Raw genomic sequence first — 17676 nt, forward strand, 5'->3', positions numbered from 1 at the left:
TTTCTTTCTTAGATCCAAACAAAATCAGTAGTGATATTTTCCCAGACATTACTTCTGCCCTGCTGTTGTTGTCTAGAAGAGCAACAGTGACTGTTTTAAAATGCCTTTTAGTAGATTTGATTAATAATTAATGGATTATCTAATACAGAATAGTATCATTTATTATAGCTTCTCATGATAAGGTTGTATGGAGTTTTTTGGCTAAAATATAATTACCATCCACATTAATTTGACAATTGGCATAGTTTTTTTTGGTTTTCATTTTTTTTTTTTTCTGATAAAGATTTACAATGGGTTGGGCACTATGGTTCACACCTATAATTCTAGCTACTTAGGAGGCTGAGGTATGAGGATTATGGTTCAAAGCCAGCCCTTGTAGACAAATTCTTGAGACCCTTATCTCCAATTAGCCAGCAAAAAGTCAAGTGGAGCTGTGTCTCGAGTGGTAGAGTGCTGCCGTTGAGCAAAAATTGCTAAGGGACAGCATCCAGGCCCTGAGTACGGGCACAAAAAGGAAAAAATAAAAAATTTACAATGGAGTCTCTGTCATTTCCAGTCTAGACCATGACATTGTGTGTGTGTTGCCTGCGTGTCTATGCATATTTCTTATAAATAGTGACAGAAGGATATTAAAATGTCTCTGTTTTCATCGCAGGTGCCTCGTCCACATTTTGCGAGAGACAACAGTAAAATATTCTAAAATCCGTTCTTTTCATGGTCAGTGTCAGCTTGACCTGTGTCGCCATGAGGTTCGCTATGGCTGCCAGCGGGAAGATGAGTGCTTCTATGCCCACAGTTTAGTGGAGCTGAAAGTCTGGACTATGCAGAGTGAAACAGGTTGGTTTGCAGCTCAGTGTTCAAATTGGTGGCCTGAGGACCAGGGCCTGCGAGGTGCAGGGGCTGAGTGCACCCTTGTCATCGTGCTCCTGCGCTCGCTGCTGCTTTGGTCCTGTACTGTCTGCTCTGAGTTGATACAAGTTCATAACTGTAGCACGGGTCGGGGGCAGGTTGCTCAGATGACACAAGCTGTATTTGTAAATATTCTATTTGAAAAGGGATAATGTGGTACCACTCACCCTTGGGGATAGATCAGGCGGTCTAAGAATACCTGGGGAGTGGAGGGTTCTCTGAGTCTGACTGCAAGTGGGAGGTGGACTTCTGTTCAGTGCAAAATCTAAAGGAAGGCTTCTCTTATCTCCCACCAGGTATTTCACATGATGCCATTGCTCAAGAATCGAAACAGTATTGGCAAAATTTGGAAGCAGTCGGGCCTGGAGCTCAGGTACCTTTTCCTGTGTGCATCCTGTGTTTGGTGGCTTCCTGTCATGGCCCGTGGGGACAGTGGCGGTCATGGACAGTTCAGTCTCCTCAGTCACATCCCATGCAGCTGAGCAATTCTTCTGAAAACAGTTGGTTTTAGTGTCCGTTGTTATAAAATTAGATATTGTACAATATGTGACAACAATGGAGGGTACTGTTTTCTTATTTAGCTTAGTTGGGGCTCATAGAGGAAGAGAGGAGGGTTAGGTTTTTAATTTTGGATCCTACCTGTCATAACTCGCTTGTCTGTTGATCTCCTCAATGGCCATCAAAATCAAACCAGTCTTAAGCTTAAACTAGCTTTTGCAAGTTGAGGGTTGGCATCTATAGTCCACCTTTATTTTATATTTTTGCATAAACGTGAGGGGTATTTGAGGTTTTGTTATAAGATAGACACATACATATACAACACATACATGTGTTATATATGTGTATATATATATATAATTGTATATTATCATGAAAGAAAAGTGTGTAATGATTTAGTGTTTTGTACTTAGGCATCTAGTTTTCTGTTAACATATGGATCTTCTGTTTAAGGTATTTGGCAATCAAATAATGCCTGGATCTCTTAATATGAAGATAAAATTTGTATGTGCTCAGTGTCTGAGAAATGGCCAAATCATTGAACCAGACAAGAACAGGAAATACTGTAGTGCAAAAGCCATGCACTCGTAAGTATTGGGGGAGGAAGCAGTGTTTGCTTTGTAACCACCTGTTTCCTAGGTATGAGGCCACACACCTGAGAAAAGAGTCAGGCTCCAAGGAGGGCAGGCAGATGCGCAGGGGCAATCACAAAGCGGAAGAGCTTTTTAGGATTAGTTACGAATTCCAAAATTGTGTTTTCCCACTATCCACCTGTTTAGGATTCCTAGGGAATGCTTCAAAGTGTCAGCAGGAAATGATAATCACGAGGCATTTCTTTTAGAAGTGTTGAGAGAGGAAAACCTCTGTCCTTCAGGTACAAGTGTGTACCTCCCTGTGTTGTTGTGCCTTTTGCCCCGTGTGTCTGTTTTTTTTCTGAACTCCATTTTCCTTAGGTGGACCAAAGATCGCCGGGCGATGAGAGTGATGTCTTTTGAACGTAAGAAGTGGATGAACATCCGTCCTCTCCCCACAAAGAAACAAATGCCTTTACAGTTTGATGTACATACGTAATTTTTAAGCCACTTTTTTAAAAAAAAAATTAGGCGTTTCAAATCATTAGCAAGTAGTGTTAATTGCCTGGAAATGGAAGCCTTTTAATGAGGCCCATGAGTAGGGATGAAGTGCAGTGCTCCTGCCCTCCCTTCCCCTTAGCTGTGTGGCTCCGTGGCAGTTTTCACATGGATGGCGAGTTTGTGGGGTGCTTGGGCAGAGTGCATAGATCCTGGTTATGGGCGTAATTTCACTTGTTTTTCTACGGAATCAGTTTTAGAGGAGATGAGAAAAATGTCACCTGACTTTGATTGCTCAGGTCTGCTCTGAACTCTAGGCCTGTGTGTTAGCGCAGAGGGCTGTGGTGCCTCTTCATCGCTCCTGCTTGCTTCACTGAAGCCAGTGGCTCGGTGGCACAGGACTTGCTCAGGTAGCTGGCAGCGGAGGTGCCCGGTGCCCGTCCAGAGCATGTGGTCCTCTGCCCAAGGCAGCTTAGTCAGGAGTGTCCTTGGTCATGGCCATGACTGCCAGGAAGATCACTTGAGTTGTCCCCAGACTTCTCCTTTGCCAAGAGAGGATCTAGAGAGTCCACACGTGATCCGCTGGACCTGAGGGACAGGGACAGTGGCGTGTTGCCAGGCAGCCAGCTTTCTGCACCCACAGAGGAGAGATGGAGGACTTCTTGTCCCAGAAGCAGGGCAGCAGCTGATAAATGGCCATAAAGACTTGAGGAAGAGGGCGATGGGTTTATCACCTCCCAGCTTTGGAAAGCTTAGCACGCGTCCCAAGGACCAGTCTCGGCTCTCTCTTCCCCACAGTGGTTCTGGACTCTGCTTTTATAGGAAGGGGGAAAGAGGTTTCCCGGAGCCATGGTACTTGGGTGCTAGATGGCTGGTCATACTTTCATGTCGTGTGTGTTGTCCTGCTGTGCAGCTTCTCAGCAGCTATTTCCTTTTCCTCCTCCTAGACATTGTTAAGGGTCATTTCTAAAAGAAGCAGTCACACTCTATGTGTGTGGAGCGTATAGGCAGGGAATGGAGACGGGCTCTGAGTGCCAGAAGGGCCTGTCATTACTCAGCCTCATTTGCTCAGCCATCATAGGGAGCAGTTACCAATATGGTTCTCTGTGAAACCCAGCACAGTGCCTGGACTACTTGTTTTTTTTTTTTGCCAGTCCTGGGGCTTGAACTTAGGACCTAGGCACTGTTTCTGAGCTTCTTTTGCCCAAGGTTAGTACTCCACCATAGAGCCACAGCGCCACTTCCGGCTTTCTCTGTTTATGTCGTACTGAGGAATCGAATTCAGGGCTTTGTGCATGCTAGACAAACACTCTACCACTAAGCCATATTCCCAGCCATGGTCCTCTGTCTTGAACTCAGGGCCTGTGCACTGTTCCTGAGTTTTTCTCCTCAAAGCTGATGCTCTACCACTTGAGCCACAGCTCTACTTCCAGCTTTTTGGTGGTTAATTGGAGATAAAGTCTGATGTACTTTCTTGCTTGGGCTGGTTTTAAACCATGATCCTTAGATCTCAGACTCCTAAGTAGCTAGGATTACAGGCGTGAGCCACTGGTGCCTGGCTGTGTGCTCTATGTCTTGTGATAGTGGGGGAATAACTGGGGACATTGTGTTTGCTTGTTGAGAAAGGGCTCTGTCCCTTAAACCATGGGCTCAGCCCTGCTTCATTATACTTCTCTTCCTCCTGCTCCTTGTTGTAAGCCATCAAGGACGTCTTTCCTTAGGGACACCACTGAGTGCCTCTTGGGCCTTGAGCAGGGATGGTATGAGAAAGTCGGGGACAAGAATTATTTCTTGGCTGCCACCTTCCTGCAGAAGATTTTCAGGATGGGGCTCTGAGTTCATCCAAGAGAGAAGATGGGCAGTGTTAAGGGCTGACTGCTCTTAGAGTCAACCATCCACAGCCTAGACTGTTTTTTTTTTTTTTTTAAAGCAAATGCTAATTACTTAACACTATCTAAGTTCCAGTTGTAACACAAACTACCATCAGTCATCATAAGCTGTATTAGAACTTGGGATCTACCAAGAGAAGACAATGGATGCCTCTTGTTCTGGGTAGTCATGGTTCTTAAGGAAGGCCCTGTTCTGTCGTCGCTGTCACTTCATTTTCCTACTGGTGTCACCATGTGTCCTTTGTCACATCAAAACAGCAATGCCCAGTCGAGGCATTATTTGACAGCCCTGTCACTCCACAGCCTGGTGGTGTGCCATTTGTTGTCGGATAAGTCTTATCTAGGGAGTGCGGCTAGCTCTTGTGTTGTTCTCAGTGGGTGATGTTGCAAAGTCCCCTGGGACTGTCTGGTGGCCCCTGGAGCTGGCTTTTGACCTGGAGGCCCCGAGGTTTGTTTCCTGGGAGGGTAGGAGCCATCAGGTGGAGAGGACCAGAGCTGCAGGGGTGGAAGGTCCTCAGTGTGTGAGCTTGTCAGCCTTGTCTTGTACAATGTTCTCTGTTACTATAGAAACCTCTGCTTCAATATCATCTCAGGTATTGGGGGATCACAGTCAATTTAAATGAAATCAAGTCCATCGTACTTAAAAACTCTTACTTCTGAGCATTAGCATCATAGTAAGGCTTATTAATTGCTTAAGTTGGAGTCACCATTTTGACAAAGGCTGCTCCATCTTAAAGCATATGTGTTTGTGTGTGTGTGTGTGTGTGTGCTTTTCTTTACAGCTGTGCAACCACATTGCTTCTGGGAAAAAGTGTCAGTATGTTGGGAACTGTTCTTTTGCACATAGTCTTGAGGAGCGGGAAGTGTGGACCTACATGAAGGAGAATGGGAGTAAGTTCTTTGCACTGTCTTGCCCTCTGTGACGTGAAGCATGCAGCTTCCCATGAGCTGGTTCTGGGCTTGAACTCAGGGGCCTAGGCACTGTCCCTGAGCTTTTGTGCTCAAGGCTAGTACTCTAAACAAGCTGGCTTTGAGCCATGATCCTCAGATCTCAGCCTCCTGAATAGGTAGGATTACAGGCGTGAGCCACCTACGCCTGGCACCAGGACCAGGTTTTTTTTGGGGGGGGCGTCTGGTCGTGGGGCCTGAACTCTGGGCCTGGGCGCTGTCTCTCAGCTCTTCAGCTCAAGGCTAGCACTCTACCACTTGAGCCACAGCGCCACTTCCGGCTTTTTTCTTATGTGGTGCTGAGGAATCGAACCTAGGGCCTCAGGCATGCAAGGCAAGCGCTCTACCACTGAGCCACCTTCCCAGCCCCAGGACCAGTTTTAAACAGGGAGATTCTCAGTTTGAGGACAGCCCAGGGTCATTGCTAAGTACACCCCACTAACTGTGGGCCAGCTGTCAGCAGAAAGCAGGAGAGGCTGTAAGTCAGCGGTGCCGAGGCTGCAGATCCCTGCATCAGCGCTTGTCAGTGATGTTCCTCACCTGTTCTTACCACTGCCAGGAGGTAGCCCCAGAGGTACTGTAATCATACCCAGCATGCCGGCCCTCTGGGACTATGGCACCATGGGTGACTCCCACCAGGGTCAGTCTTTCTCAGTGAACAGGGGGAGCGTATCAGCTCCCAGCCCCCAAGTTGTCTAAGTGGCCTCATGTCTTCCTGGCCCTGACCAGGTGTGTCACATAGGATGACACAAAATGGTGCCGAGGCTCTTTGGGCCAAAACCTGCGGCTGTTCTGAGATTTCAGCACCCCACATGTTTGCCCATGCAGGGAGAAGTTACTTAATGTGGAGAATTGTTTGCTATCTGTTGGGTCTTGCGCATGGGTTTATCTGCTGCTGAGGCTGGACTGGAGTCACCTGTCTAATACAGCCCTTGCTTTGTTTTGAAAATGTATGCTGAGGGGCTGGGAAGGTGGCTCAGTGGTAGAGCGCTTGCCTTGCATGCCTGAAGCCCTGAGTTCGATTCCTCAGCACCACATAAGCAAAAAGAAAAAAGCTGGAAGTGGCGCTGTGGCTCAAGTGGTAGAGCGCTAGCCTTGAGCTGAAGAGCTGAGGGACAGTGCCCAGGCCCAGAGTTCAGGCCCACAACCGGATCCTCCCCCCCCCAAAAAAAGAAAATGTATGCTGACTGAAACAAGTGTGTGTGTGTGTGTGTGTGTGTGTGTGCGTGCGTGCGCGCGCGCGCGTGTGCGCATTTCATTGTTGCTGAAAGTGGTTTGTTTTTCTTTAGTACAAGATATGGAGCAATTTTATGAACTGTGGCTCAAGAGTCAAAAAAATGACAAAAGTGATGATGTAGCCAGCCAGTCAAACAAGGAAAATGGGAAACAAATCCACATGCCAACAGACTATGCCGAAGTTACTGTAAGTACCTGCTCACACCAGAAGCCGTCACCAGAAGCCTTTCCTTTCCCCTTCCCCAGCTCTGCCTCCATCCCCCGCTGCCTCCCCTCTGCTCCCGCTGCTGCCAGCTCCTCTCCACCACGGGCTCCTGCCATTTGCTGTTGTCTCCTCGTGCTAGAGCATCCCACCTTAGTTCCCAGCTCACAATGCTAATGCTTGCACTTGCTTCTGTCAAATGCTGTGCTAGAGATCATGTTGGAGCTTGACACTGTGGCTCACGCCTATAATCCTTGCCTCTCAGGAGGCTGACATCTAAGAATTGCAGTTCAAAGCCAGCCCTGGCAGGAAAGTCCGTGAGACTCTTTTCTCTAGTAAACTACTCAAATAAAGCCAGAAGTGGCTCTGTAGCTCATGTAATAGAGCACTAACCTTGAGCACAAAGAGGCACAGGAACAATACCCAGGCCCTGAGTTCAAGCCCCATGACCAGCAAAAAAGAAAGCACACTAGAGTCTGCATGACCCCTCCATTGTATAATTCCCAGAACCCACTTTCTGAATCCCTGGTGTGTTTGTCCTTAAGCTATGGTCCTTCCTGCCTGCTGAGTTTCACAATCTCCATGAAATGCTGCAGCTTCTTCTGGTATGGTTCATGGCATCTCATACTGGCTTGCTGCTTATCCATTGCCCTGCAGGGCTGGTGTCGCTGTGCCCGGTGCCCTTAGGAAATATGGTCTTCCCCCTTCAGTATCTGTCACAGCACTTCTTCTGCCACCTGGCACCAGCCTGCCTATACTGAGGGCTCAGTTATTGTGTATGGAGTGGAGCTGCTGCTTGCCCTCTTAAGTTGGCACACCTCAGGCTCTCATGGCCTCCTGGCTTTGCCACAGACCTGAATTCTAGGCAGAGAATTTGAGTTTACACACTGGGTTTGCACACTGGTTTGCCCACTGAATGCTCTGGTGTACACCCTGGCTCCTCTGGCTCCTTGCTGATGCTTGCTTCCAGAACGTGCTCCTTTCCTGACCCTCTCTGACTTTGAGTCATGTAGCCTCGCCCAGCTCCCTGAAAGTGGTCTGGGTCTTAGATCAGGTAGCACCTGGTCCTCCTGGGCCTGGGCGCCAGTCTGCACTCAGGTGACCTCTGACAGCCGCGTGTCTTGCCACACACACTCACTAGGTGGACTTCCACTGCTGGATGTGCGGGAAGAACTGTAACAGCGAGAAGCAGTGGCAGGGCCACATCTCGTCTGAGAAGCACAAGGAGAAGGTCTTCCACACAGAAGACGACCAATATTGCTGGCAGCACCGCTTCCCCACCGGCTATTTTAGTATTTGTGAGAGGTAGGTTGCTTGTAAGGTTGCGGCGGGGGCGGGGCGGGGGGGGGGGGTCACTGAATGGTGCCAGGCCCGGGGGCTCAGGGATGCACGGCTGTTCTGTGATCAGTTCTGTCTTCCCAGCTGTGGTGGCAGTACTCAGTGGGTTTCCCAGACTGCCTTGAACCGTCTTCCCAGAGAACTGTGTAGAGAAGCGTGTTCATCCACATGCACCTTCTCAGCAATCATTCTCTGGCTCTCTGCATCACCCACTGTTCAAAAATTCATGATCAGCTGGGTGCTAGTGGCTCACGCCTGTAATCCTGGCTACTCAGGAGGCTGAGATCTGAGAATCACGGTTCAAAGCCAGTCCAGTCGGGTCTGTGAAACTCTAATCTCCAATTATCGACCAGAAAACCGGAAGTGGTGTTGTGGCTCAAGTGGTAGAGCGCTTGCCTTGAGTTGAAGAGCTGAAGGACAGCATCCAGGCCCAGAGTTCAAACCCCACGATCACACAAAAAAAAAGTTAATGATCATCAGTTTGGGGGTGACCTTTAAGTTCTGTTCTAATGCTAGACCCAAAACTTAGGTCAAAGGAAATGATGGTATAAAACCATCACTCCTTTCTTTTTGTTCTAGGCCTAGGGCTTGAACTCAGGGCCTGAGTGCTGTTCCTAGCTTTTTCACTCAAGGCTAGTACTCTGCCACTTGAGGCATCAGCTCTGATTCCAGTTTTTGGTAGTTAATTGGAGATAAGAATGTCATGGTCTTTTCTGCCTGGGCTAGCTTCAAACTGTGACCCTCAGATCTCAGCCTCCTAAGATTATAGACATGAGCCACCAAAACCCAGCTTCCTTTGTTTTCTTTTTCTTTTCCTTTTCCTTTTCCTTTTTTTTTTTTTTTTTTGGTTGATTATGAGGCTTGAACTCTGGGCCTGGGCACTGTCCCTCAGCTCTTCAAATCAGGGTAAGCGCTCTACCACTTGAGCCACAGTGCCACTTCTGGTTTTCTGGTGGTTAATTGTAGATAAGAGTATCATGGATGTTCCTGTCTGGACTGGCTTTGACCTGCGATCCTCAGATCTCAGCCTCCTGAGTAGCTAAGATGACAGACGTGAGCCACCAGTGCCCAGCTTCTTTTGTTTTCTTAAAAGTTAATTTTTTTTTTGCTAGTCGTGGGACCTGAACTCTGGGTCTGGGCACTGTCCCTGAGTTCTTCAGCTCAAGGCTAGCGCCCTACCACTTGAGCCACAGCACCACTTCCAGCTTTTTCTGTTATGTGGTGCTAAGAAATCGAACCCAGGGCCTCATGCATGCAAGGCAAGCACTTTACCACTGAGCCATCTTCCCAGCCTAAAAGTTAAATTTTAATGAAAAACTATGTACACACTTGTAGTCCCAGATTGTATAGCTCTGATATCAGCTTGGGCTTTGGCTGTTCCTGCTCAGATAAACAAAAAAGAAAAAAAATCCTAACTAATTTTTGTTTTCTTTTGTGCCAGGTGAGGGTTGGAGTAGCTAGGATTATAGCATGAGCTACCAGCATCTGTCTTGGATAATTTTGAATTAGTCTTTCTTCTTTTGATTGTATGCCACCACACCCAGCCTATTGCCATTCTGCTTTTGATTGTATGCCACCACATCCAGCCTATTGCCACTTCTGAGGTCTTCCTTCTACACGAAGAGTGGCTGTGGTCTCTGTTTCCCCATCATTTAGTATTTTTTCCTTCATATATATATATATGTTATTGTAAAGATACTGTACAGAGGAGTTACAGTTACATGAGTAAGGTAATGACTACATTTCCTATCAAGCATTGTTACCCCCTCCTTTGTTTTTCCCCTACCATCCCTTCCCTCCCCAACTCCTCTCTCCCCCTTCTTTTTTTTAAAAAGTGGTTCTGGGGGTCAAACTCAGGGCCTTGAACATGTTAGGCAAACTACTACTGAGTTCCACCCCAAGTTATTGTTCTCCTGTCATTGAATATGTTTTAATAATTTATCATAGCAGTAAAATACTCATCTTTAGTGTTAAGCCCTCCCTAAAGGCTGGCTGCAGTGGTAGAAGGTATACTTAACGGGCCTTCGGGCCTTGGGTTTGATCCCCAGTGGAGGTAAAGGGGATTCCTCACATTGAAGATTGCAAGAAGTTGTATGCAAATCACAAAGCTAGCGAAGTGATAGTTTCAGGAATCTTTTTTTTTTTTTTGGGGGGGGGGTCCGGTTGTGGGGCCTGAACTCTGGGCCTGGGCGCTGTCCCTCAGCTCTTCAGCTCAAGGCTAGCGCTGTACCACTTGAGCCACAGCACCACTTCCGGCTTCTTTCTTTTTGCTTATGTGGTGCTGAGGAATCGAACCCAGGGCCTCAGGCATGCAAGGCAAGCGCTCTACCACTTAGCCAACTTCCCAGCCCAGTTTCAGGAATCTTGACCTGGATTCTTTCCATTCCTGTGTACGCTCACCAAGTTGCCTCTTCCTGACAGGTATATGACTGGCACTTGTCCAGAAGGGAGTGGCTGTAAATTTGCACATGGAAATGCTGAACTTCAAGAATGGGAAGAAAGAAGAAATGCCCTAAAGATGAAGCTCAACAAAGCAAGAAAAGATCACTTAATTGCCCCAAATGATAATGACTTTGGAAAATATAGTTTTTTGTTTAAAGATTTAAACTAATAATGCTGGCTTTTCTGTAACCTAATCAGAGCACTGACCAGAAAAAAAATTACAAGTGTTGTAAGGTGCGAGGCAGAGGAGCCGCAGCCTTCCTGCTTTGTGGCGAACCTCGTTCCTCCTCCTCCCGAGCAGCAACCACAGTAGGTAGGAAAACGGGATGTTTCACAGGTCTGGCCAAGCTCTCACAGAACCGTTGGCATCAAATGGTGAAGTGACCGCGCTCTGGTGGCCATCTGTTGAACGGACTTTTGGATGAAGTGTGTTGGGATGAGGAAAAGGTTATGTCTAGGATGATTCTTTGAGTTGGTCCTTCAGATAAGAACCATGGCAGGAGAACAGACACTTGTGCTGGGGTCAGAATACACAATGGATGTGATTCTTTACATGTTTTAGCAGAATGAATTGTTTAATAAAAGTTTGCTACTTATCTGTATGTAGGTTGCTAAAAAAGGATTTTCTTAACTCAGATTTTAAGCCAAATAACCATTTAACAGTAGTATATGTTAAATGGGGTATTTTTCTGTATTTGTATGTTTCACTACAATAAGGGAACCAGAATAATGTGCATTGAGAATATTTTGAAAAATAATCAATTGACTTAAATTTTATTTCTTGGTCTTTTGCTGTTTAAATGATGATTTTGAACGATTACACTTGTACTGCTGGTATTGTGTAGTGTATGGACCAATATTGCCTGTAATAAAATATTTTATATATATGAGACTTTGGTCTTTTGGTGTGGTTTTTCTCCATCAAGAAGTGGCAAGTGACTAAAAGTCACAGGATTGTTTTTTTTTTTTTTTGTCGGTCGTGGGGCTTGAACTCTGGGCCTGGGCACTGTCCCTCAGCTCTTCAGCTCAAGGCGAGCGCTCTACCACTTGAGCTACAGGGCCACTTCCGGTTTTCTGATGGTTTATTGGAGATAGGAGTCTCACAGTCTTTCCTGCCCGGGCTGGCTTAGAATCGTGATCCTCAGATCTCAGCCTCCTGAGTAGCTAGGATTACAGGCGTGAGCCACCAGCGCCCGGCTCCAGGATGGTTTTTGTACTACTGGAGTTTGAACTCTGGGCCTTGCACTTGCTGGGAAGGTGCTGTACCCCTAGAGCCACATCCCTAGTTATCCTAAGGATCTCTCAACTTTTCGCCTGGGCCGGCCAAGAAAAGTCGGTTTTTCCTTAAATACCTTTTTTATTTGAGCAGGGAGTGACATAATGCCAACTGGGAGGGCGGGACTGGGGGCTGAAGTCAGCTGTGGGCCAGGTGCCCCGTCCCCCCACCCCCCAGTCACCCTGGGCTCTGGACCTGTCACCTGACTGCTTTGATCACTACAGCGTCTAAAAGGGCAACGGGTCACCCAGCACCGTCCCCCGGGCCGGGGCCGGGATTCACACCCAACACCACCCCGACGTGGCCGGGGCTGGAATATTTGGTTTCACCAGCTCCGCGGCAGCGCCTGCGCAGACTCCGTGTGGGCGGGGCGGACGCCACCGGAGGCTGACGCGGCCTTGAGCCGCGCGAGCAATTCGCGCAGACTCTGTAAGTGGGGGCGTGGCCACTCAGAGTCTGCGACTGCGCAGGCTCGGGGGGAGGGGGGGGCGGTGTCGGCGTCCCGGGGGCGGGGCGCTGCCGCGCCGCGGCTGACGTGGAGGGTCCGGGTTAGCGGGCTCGGCCGGCTGCGGGATTGGGGAGCGACGGGCCGGGCCGGGCCCCTGGGCCCGAGGCGGCGGCTGCGGCGGCGGTATAAAGCCGGCGACGGGGAGCATGTAATGTCGGAATGCGGAGGCCGCGACGGCGGCAGCAGCGGCAGCGACGACGCCGAGGACGCGGGTGGCGGCGGCGGCGGGGGCGGGGGCGGCCCCGCGGGCTCCGGCTCCCTCAGCCCGGCCCCAGCGTCCTCGGAGGGCCGGCTCCGCCGCGGGCTGCGCGGCGCCTCCCTCATGGCGCGCCGGCGGCCCGAGCTGCTCTGCGGGGCGGTGGCGCTCGGCTGCGCGCTGCTCCTGGCCCTCAAGTTCACCTGCAGGTGAGGCCCGGCGCTCCGCACTCCCCGGCCCCGCGGCGCGGCGCCCCGCAACCCGGGCCGGCCCCGCCGAGCAGCCTCGGGGTCCGGCGTGTCGGGGACCGGGGCGTAAGCGGCCTGACCTTGCCTGGAGCGGAGGGGTGTGACCCGGGAGGCCCGCGACCGTGGTCTTCGCTGTGGCTTCGGGGAGCTGCCCCGCGACCCCCTTTTCCCCCCGCGTTCGTACCGAGGGAGGTGGAACCCGATGTTTGCGCTGCTTCCCAACTATTGAGGACCTGAGGGGGGGGGGGGCGTGTGTGCACCTGTCATTTCTGCCGAGGCTGGAAGACCCTCGTGTTTCCTTTCCCCTGAGCTTCCAGTGTATAGCGATTTCCAGACACCCGAGAGCCTCAGGAACCTATTAATGGTTATTTACCAGCATGACTGCCCTGCACGCCAACGATGACCAAAGTCCCAAATAGCTCTGGTGGCAATTTCAGTGCAGGGGAGACAAGGAGAGGCTGCAGGGGAGACAAGGAGAAGCAGTTTGATTTTTTATTTTGGGGGGGGGGGTGTCGGTCATGGGGCTTAAATTCTGGGCCTGGACTTTGTCCCTGAACTCTTCAGCTCAAGGCGAGCGCATCTACCACTTAGCCACGATGCCACTTCCAACAGCTTGATTTTTAAAAGTGCTTCCTAAAAGTGCCCTGCAGGTTCCCGTAGGCCTGGAGGTAAGACAGAAAGGCCTTCCTCAGGAAGTGACATCGGAAGCTTAGGCCAGAGAGGAAGGGGTCGGCCCTGGGACGACCCGGGGGAAGTGGATAGGGAAGGGGGAACAAGTCCAGAGTCCTGAGACTGGACTGGCTTGTCTTCCTGAAGTTAGAAAAGGAACTGAGTCAGTAGGCTGGAGTTCAGTAAGCAAGGAAGAACGAGACCTGTGTGCCCATTTTCAGGAAAGAACACAGATACAAGTTTTCTATTTCTGCTGAATTTCTGGCCTTCCCAAGCTCTAGAGAATCTCTCTCTCTCTCTCTCTCTTTTTTGTTGGTCGTGGGGCTTGAACTCTGGACCCTGGGCCCCGACCCTAAGCTCTCCAGCTGAAGGCAAGCGCTCTACCACTTGAGCCACAGTGCCACTTGGTTTTCTGGTGGTTAATTGGAGATAAGAGTCTCACGACTTTCCTGTCCAGGCTGGTTTTGAACTGTGATTCTCATATCTCAGCCTCCTGAATAGCTAGGATTACAGACATGAGCCACTGGCACCCAGCTGAATCTCTTTTTAAAAAAACAAAAAACAAAAAAACCCATCTTTTTTATGTGCAGGTAGTGGAGCTTGAACTCAAGGCCTGGGAGCTTTCCCTGAGGTTTTTTTCAGCTTTCTCTGCCACTTGAACCACACCTCTATTTCTGGCTTTTTGGTGGTTAATTGGAGATAAAAATCTTACTGATTTTGCTGTCCCTGCTGGCTTCAAACTTCGAACCTCCGATCTTAGCCTCCTGAGTAGTTAGGATTTACTGGTGTGAGCCATCAATGTCTGGCTCTAGAGTTATCTTCTGAACTATCGGGTTGTAAAAGCTCCATTGCCCCTGAAATTTCTTCTTGACCAACTACAGGGATATTTCAGCTGATGACATTTCTCAGCTTATTGAGCACAATTTGTGGCTCCTGTTGTCAAAGAGGTGTCAGAGGGTTGGGGATTGGAGTGGAAGGAGCAGTTTGTCATTGAGCATTAGCCATGTGCCAGATGCTAAACTCAGCAAGTTTCTCAGTCTCTGGCACTGCTGATCTTTTGGGGCAGACAATTGTGTGTTGTAGAGGGCTGTCCTGTGCCTTCTCTCGTGCTCAGTGGCTGTGCCCACTGGATGTGAATAGCACACACTCCAGATATGGCACCCTGAAATGTCTCCAGACACTGCTTGACAGCTCCTGGCAGACAAAAGTGCCTGCTTGGGAACTAGCGTTTCCATCAATGAATTTGCTCATTTAACATCTACATAAGAACCTCGTAAGGATGTCATTTAAAACTTATAGTTCTGGGGCTGGGAAGGTGGCTCAGTGGTAGAGTGCTTGCCTTGCATGCATGAGGCCCTGGGTTCAATTCCTCAGCACCACATAAGAAAAAAGCTGGAAGTGGCGCTGTGGCTCAAGTGGTAGAGCGCTAGCCTTGAGCTGAAGAGCTGAGGGACAGCGCCCAGAGTTCAGGCCCCACAACCGGACCCCCCCAAAAAAGCTTATAGTTCCTAAAAATGGCTGGATACACTATAATTCTTCCCACCCTATAGATGAAGCAGACAAGGCTTGGTCATCTTGCAAAACCTGCCCCAAATCATACCCACCTATTAAGTGACACAGTTGTTGGAGTTTGAATTCATTATCAGGACCTACACTCCTTTTCTCCCCGCCTCCCCCCACCCCCCATTTTGATCAGTCCTAGGGCTTGAACTCAGGGCCTGGGCACTGTCCCTGAGCTTCTTTTTGCTCAAAGCTAGTGCTCTACCACTAGAGCCACAGCACCACTTCCAGCCTTCCCCCCACTCCACCCTGTGGTACGGAGGAATTGAACCCAGGGCATCCAAGTCAAGCACTCTCCCACTTAGCCCCATTCCCAGCCCCAGGACCTACACTCTTAACCTTGCTCTTTATCACTGTTCTCCACAAGAAAGATATACAATGTATTTTCCAGGTAGAATATTGCAAGTTGGCATTTAGGTTCAAATTAAGAAGGAAGGTCCTCTCCTGCAAGAAAGAGGATTTTATTTACATTTATTTGCCCAGCTGTCGAAATAATGTTTAACACTTTATCAGAGACAATTTAGTTTGACGTAGTAGATAGGAGAGTCCTTGAGACCTCAGGAAGAAGGGATAGTGTAAATCCGGTTTCTAGAGTTGGCAGAACAAGGTCCTTAACCACTTCTGGTGACGAGAATGAGGCTGTGAATGCTGTTTATTTACTCATTGTCTTTTTATGCTGCTGCTGGCAGATAGGACAGTCTTTTTTTTATTAGCCTCATATTAATATTTTTGGTCCTTTTGGATAGAATGGTGTCAAGATACTACTTTATTGTTGAACAACTGGCACTAACATTTCTACCCTTTATTTTAACATCTTTAAAGCTGGGTGCCAGGGGCACATGCCTGTAATCCTATCTACTTAGGAGGCTACGATTCAAGGCTAGCCCAGGTAGAAAACTTGTTGCGACCTTGTTACATCATTGTGACCACGGAATGTCTACATTGGTAGTTCTCTTTATCTCTGAGGAAGGTGGCACTTTAAGAGGGTTGTGTGCTACCTGCTGCAGCCTCAGTACCTGTGCTCAGCACACTACAAGTTGCCCAGTGAATGGTTTTGTTTTTGTGCCGATGGTGGGGTTTGAACTCAGGACCTAGGCTGTCCTTTAGCCTCTCTGCTCAAGGCTGGTGCTCTACCACTTGAGCCACAGTTCCATTTCCAGCTTTTTGCTAGTAAATTGGAGATTAATTCCTGATTTATTGAGATATTTAATCAGATTTGTCTTCCTGGGATAGCTTTGAATTATCTTCAGATATCAGCCTCCTGGGTAGATAGAATTACAGGCCAGCTAGGGATTCTTCAACTAAGACTTTCCAATGATTGATGGGGTTTTCAGTTGTGATTATGTTCAGCATGGACTGAGCAGTTCACCGAGCAGTTCACTGCTCAGTTCACCGAGCAGTTTCAATGATTGAGTAGATTTGCTATTTTTAGCAATTGCTATTTTTTAGTACTTTGCCTGTTTGAAGATTTTTTTTTTTTTTTTTTTTTTTGGGTCCGGTCGTGAGGCCTGAACTCTGGGCCTGGGCGCTGTCCCTCAGCTCTTCAGCTCAAGGCTAGCGCTCTACCACTTGAGCCACAGCACCACTTCCGGCTTTTTTCTTTTTGCTTATGTGGTGCTGAGGAATCGAGCCCAGGGCCCCAGGCATGCAAGGCAAGCGCTCTACCACTGAGCCACCTTCCCAGCCCCTGTTTGAAGATTTTGTATAAATGTGGTCATAGTTTTAGAATTTCTTTTTGCCTTGCACTGTTTGTTTTTCTTTATTCTTATTTTAGTACTAGGGTTTGAACTCGGGGCCTTGTGCTTGCTAGGCAGGTGCTCTATTACTTGAACCACACCTCTAGACCCAAATGCAACCATTTTATATGTATTCTATAGTTCCTCCCCTCCTCCTCGTTTCCTTTGGAACTTGTCCAAGTTATGGTATGTGTAAGGAAGCTTTTGTTATGTTTGGGAATAATGTTGAACTTAGAAGAATAAGGAAGCCTTAGTTTATCCTTTGGGCTGATGAGTCATGCCAGAGCCTGTGTGTACTATGAACATGGTGTCTCTTCTGATCCTTATGCTTCTGTTTGTGTGTGTGTGTGTGTGTGTGTGTGTATGCATGCGTGCATGCATACATGTGCATGCGTGCTCCAGCCAGCCAGTCCTGGTTCTTGAACTCTGGGACTGGGTGCTGTCCCTGACTTTTTGTGCTCAAGGCTAGAGCACTGTCACTTAAGCTATTGTCCAACTTTTTGGTAATTTGGTGGAGCTAAGAGTCTCATAGACTTTCTTGCCTGAAGTGGCTTCAAACTGCGATCCACAGATCTCAGCCTCCTGACTAGCTGGGGAGACGTGAGCCACTAGCACCTGACTCATGTCTATATTTTAAGGTGTCTCCCTTAGATGACTTACACCTAGGCCTGGCAGTCTCTTCCTCTCAGTGTACATGTTTTGTTCCCTTACAGTTCATGTGGTTTAAGTATTGCCACTTGTTTTTCCACTGGCACCTTCTAGGTTTTGATCTTTTTTTGTAAGTGGAGGCGGGGGTTGGGAGGGGTGGGGAGAGGGACAGTCGTGGGGCCTGAACTCTGGGCCTGGGCACTGTCCCTGAGCTCTTCAGCTCAAGGTGAGTGCTATACTACTTGAGCCACAGCACCACTTCTGGCTTTTTCTGCTTATGTGATGGTGAGGACTCAAACCCAG

The 17676-nt window shown here is 48.6% G+C and overlaps 2 protein-coding genes across 2 annotated transcripts in view; both read left to right on the plus strand.

Moving 5' to 3' along the window:
• Zc3h7a (zinc finger CCCH-type containing 7A) overlaps window positions 1-11422 on the plus strand; it is a 34568-nt gene extending 23146 nt beyond the window's left edge. Inside the window, exons 16-23 of the mRNA XM_042698248.1 lie at window positions 656-837; window positions 1206-1282; window positions 1861-1994; window positions 2361-2466; window positions 5149-5257; window positions 6604-6737; window positions 7894-8057; window positions 10512-11422. Of these exons, the coding sequence (XP_042554182.1) occupies window positions 656-837; window positions 1206-1282; window positions 1861-1994; window positions 2361-2466; window positions 5149-5257; window positions 6604-6737; window positions 7894-8057; window positions 10512-10701 (1096 nt within the window). The 3' untranslated portion in view covers window positions 10702-11422. The remainder of the gene's footprint in view (window positions 1-655; window positions 838-1205; window positions 1283-1860; window positions 1995-2360; window positions 2467-5148; window positions 5258-6603; window positions 6738-7893; window positions 8058-10511) is intronic.
• Window positions 11423-12369: 947 nt separating this feature from the next.
• Window positions 12370-17676, plus strand: part of Txndc11 (thioredoxin domain containing 11) — a 49965-nt gene continuing 44658 nt past the window's right edge. The window contains exon 1 of the mRNA XM_042698324.1: window positions 12370-12721. Within this exon, the coding sequence (XP_042554258.1) occupies window positions 12468-12721 (254 nt within the window). The 5' untranslated portion in view covers window positions 12370-12467. The remainder of the gene's footprint in view (window positions 12722-17676) is intronic.

Source organism: Dipodomys spectabilis, unplaced genomic scaffold (assembly GCF_019054845.1).
Source record: "Dipodomys spectabilis isolate Male_0828 unplaced genomic scaffold, ASM1905484v1 ptg000231l, whole genome shotgun sequence".
Taxonomy (NCBI): Eukaryota; Metazoa; Chordata; class Mammalia; order Rodentia; family Heteromyidae; genus Dipodomys; species Dipodomys spectabilis.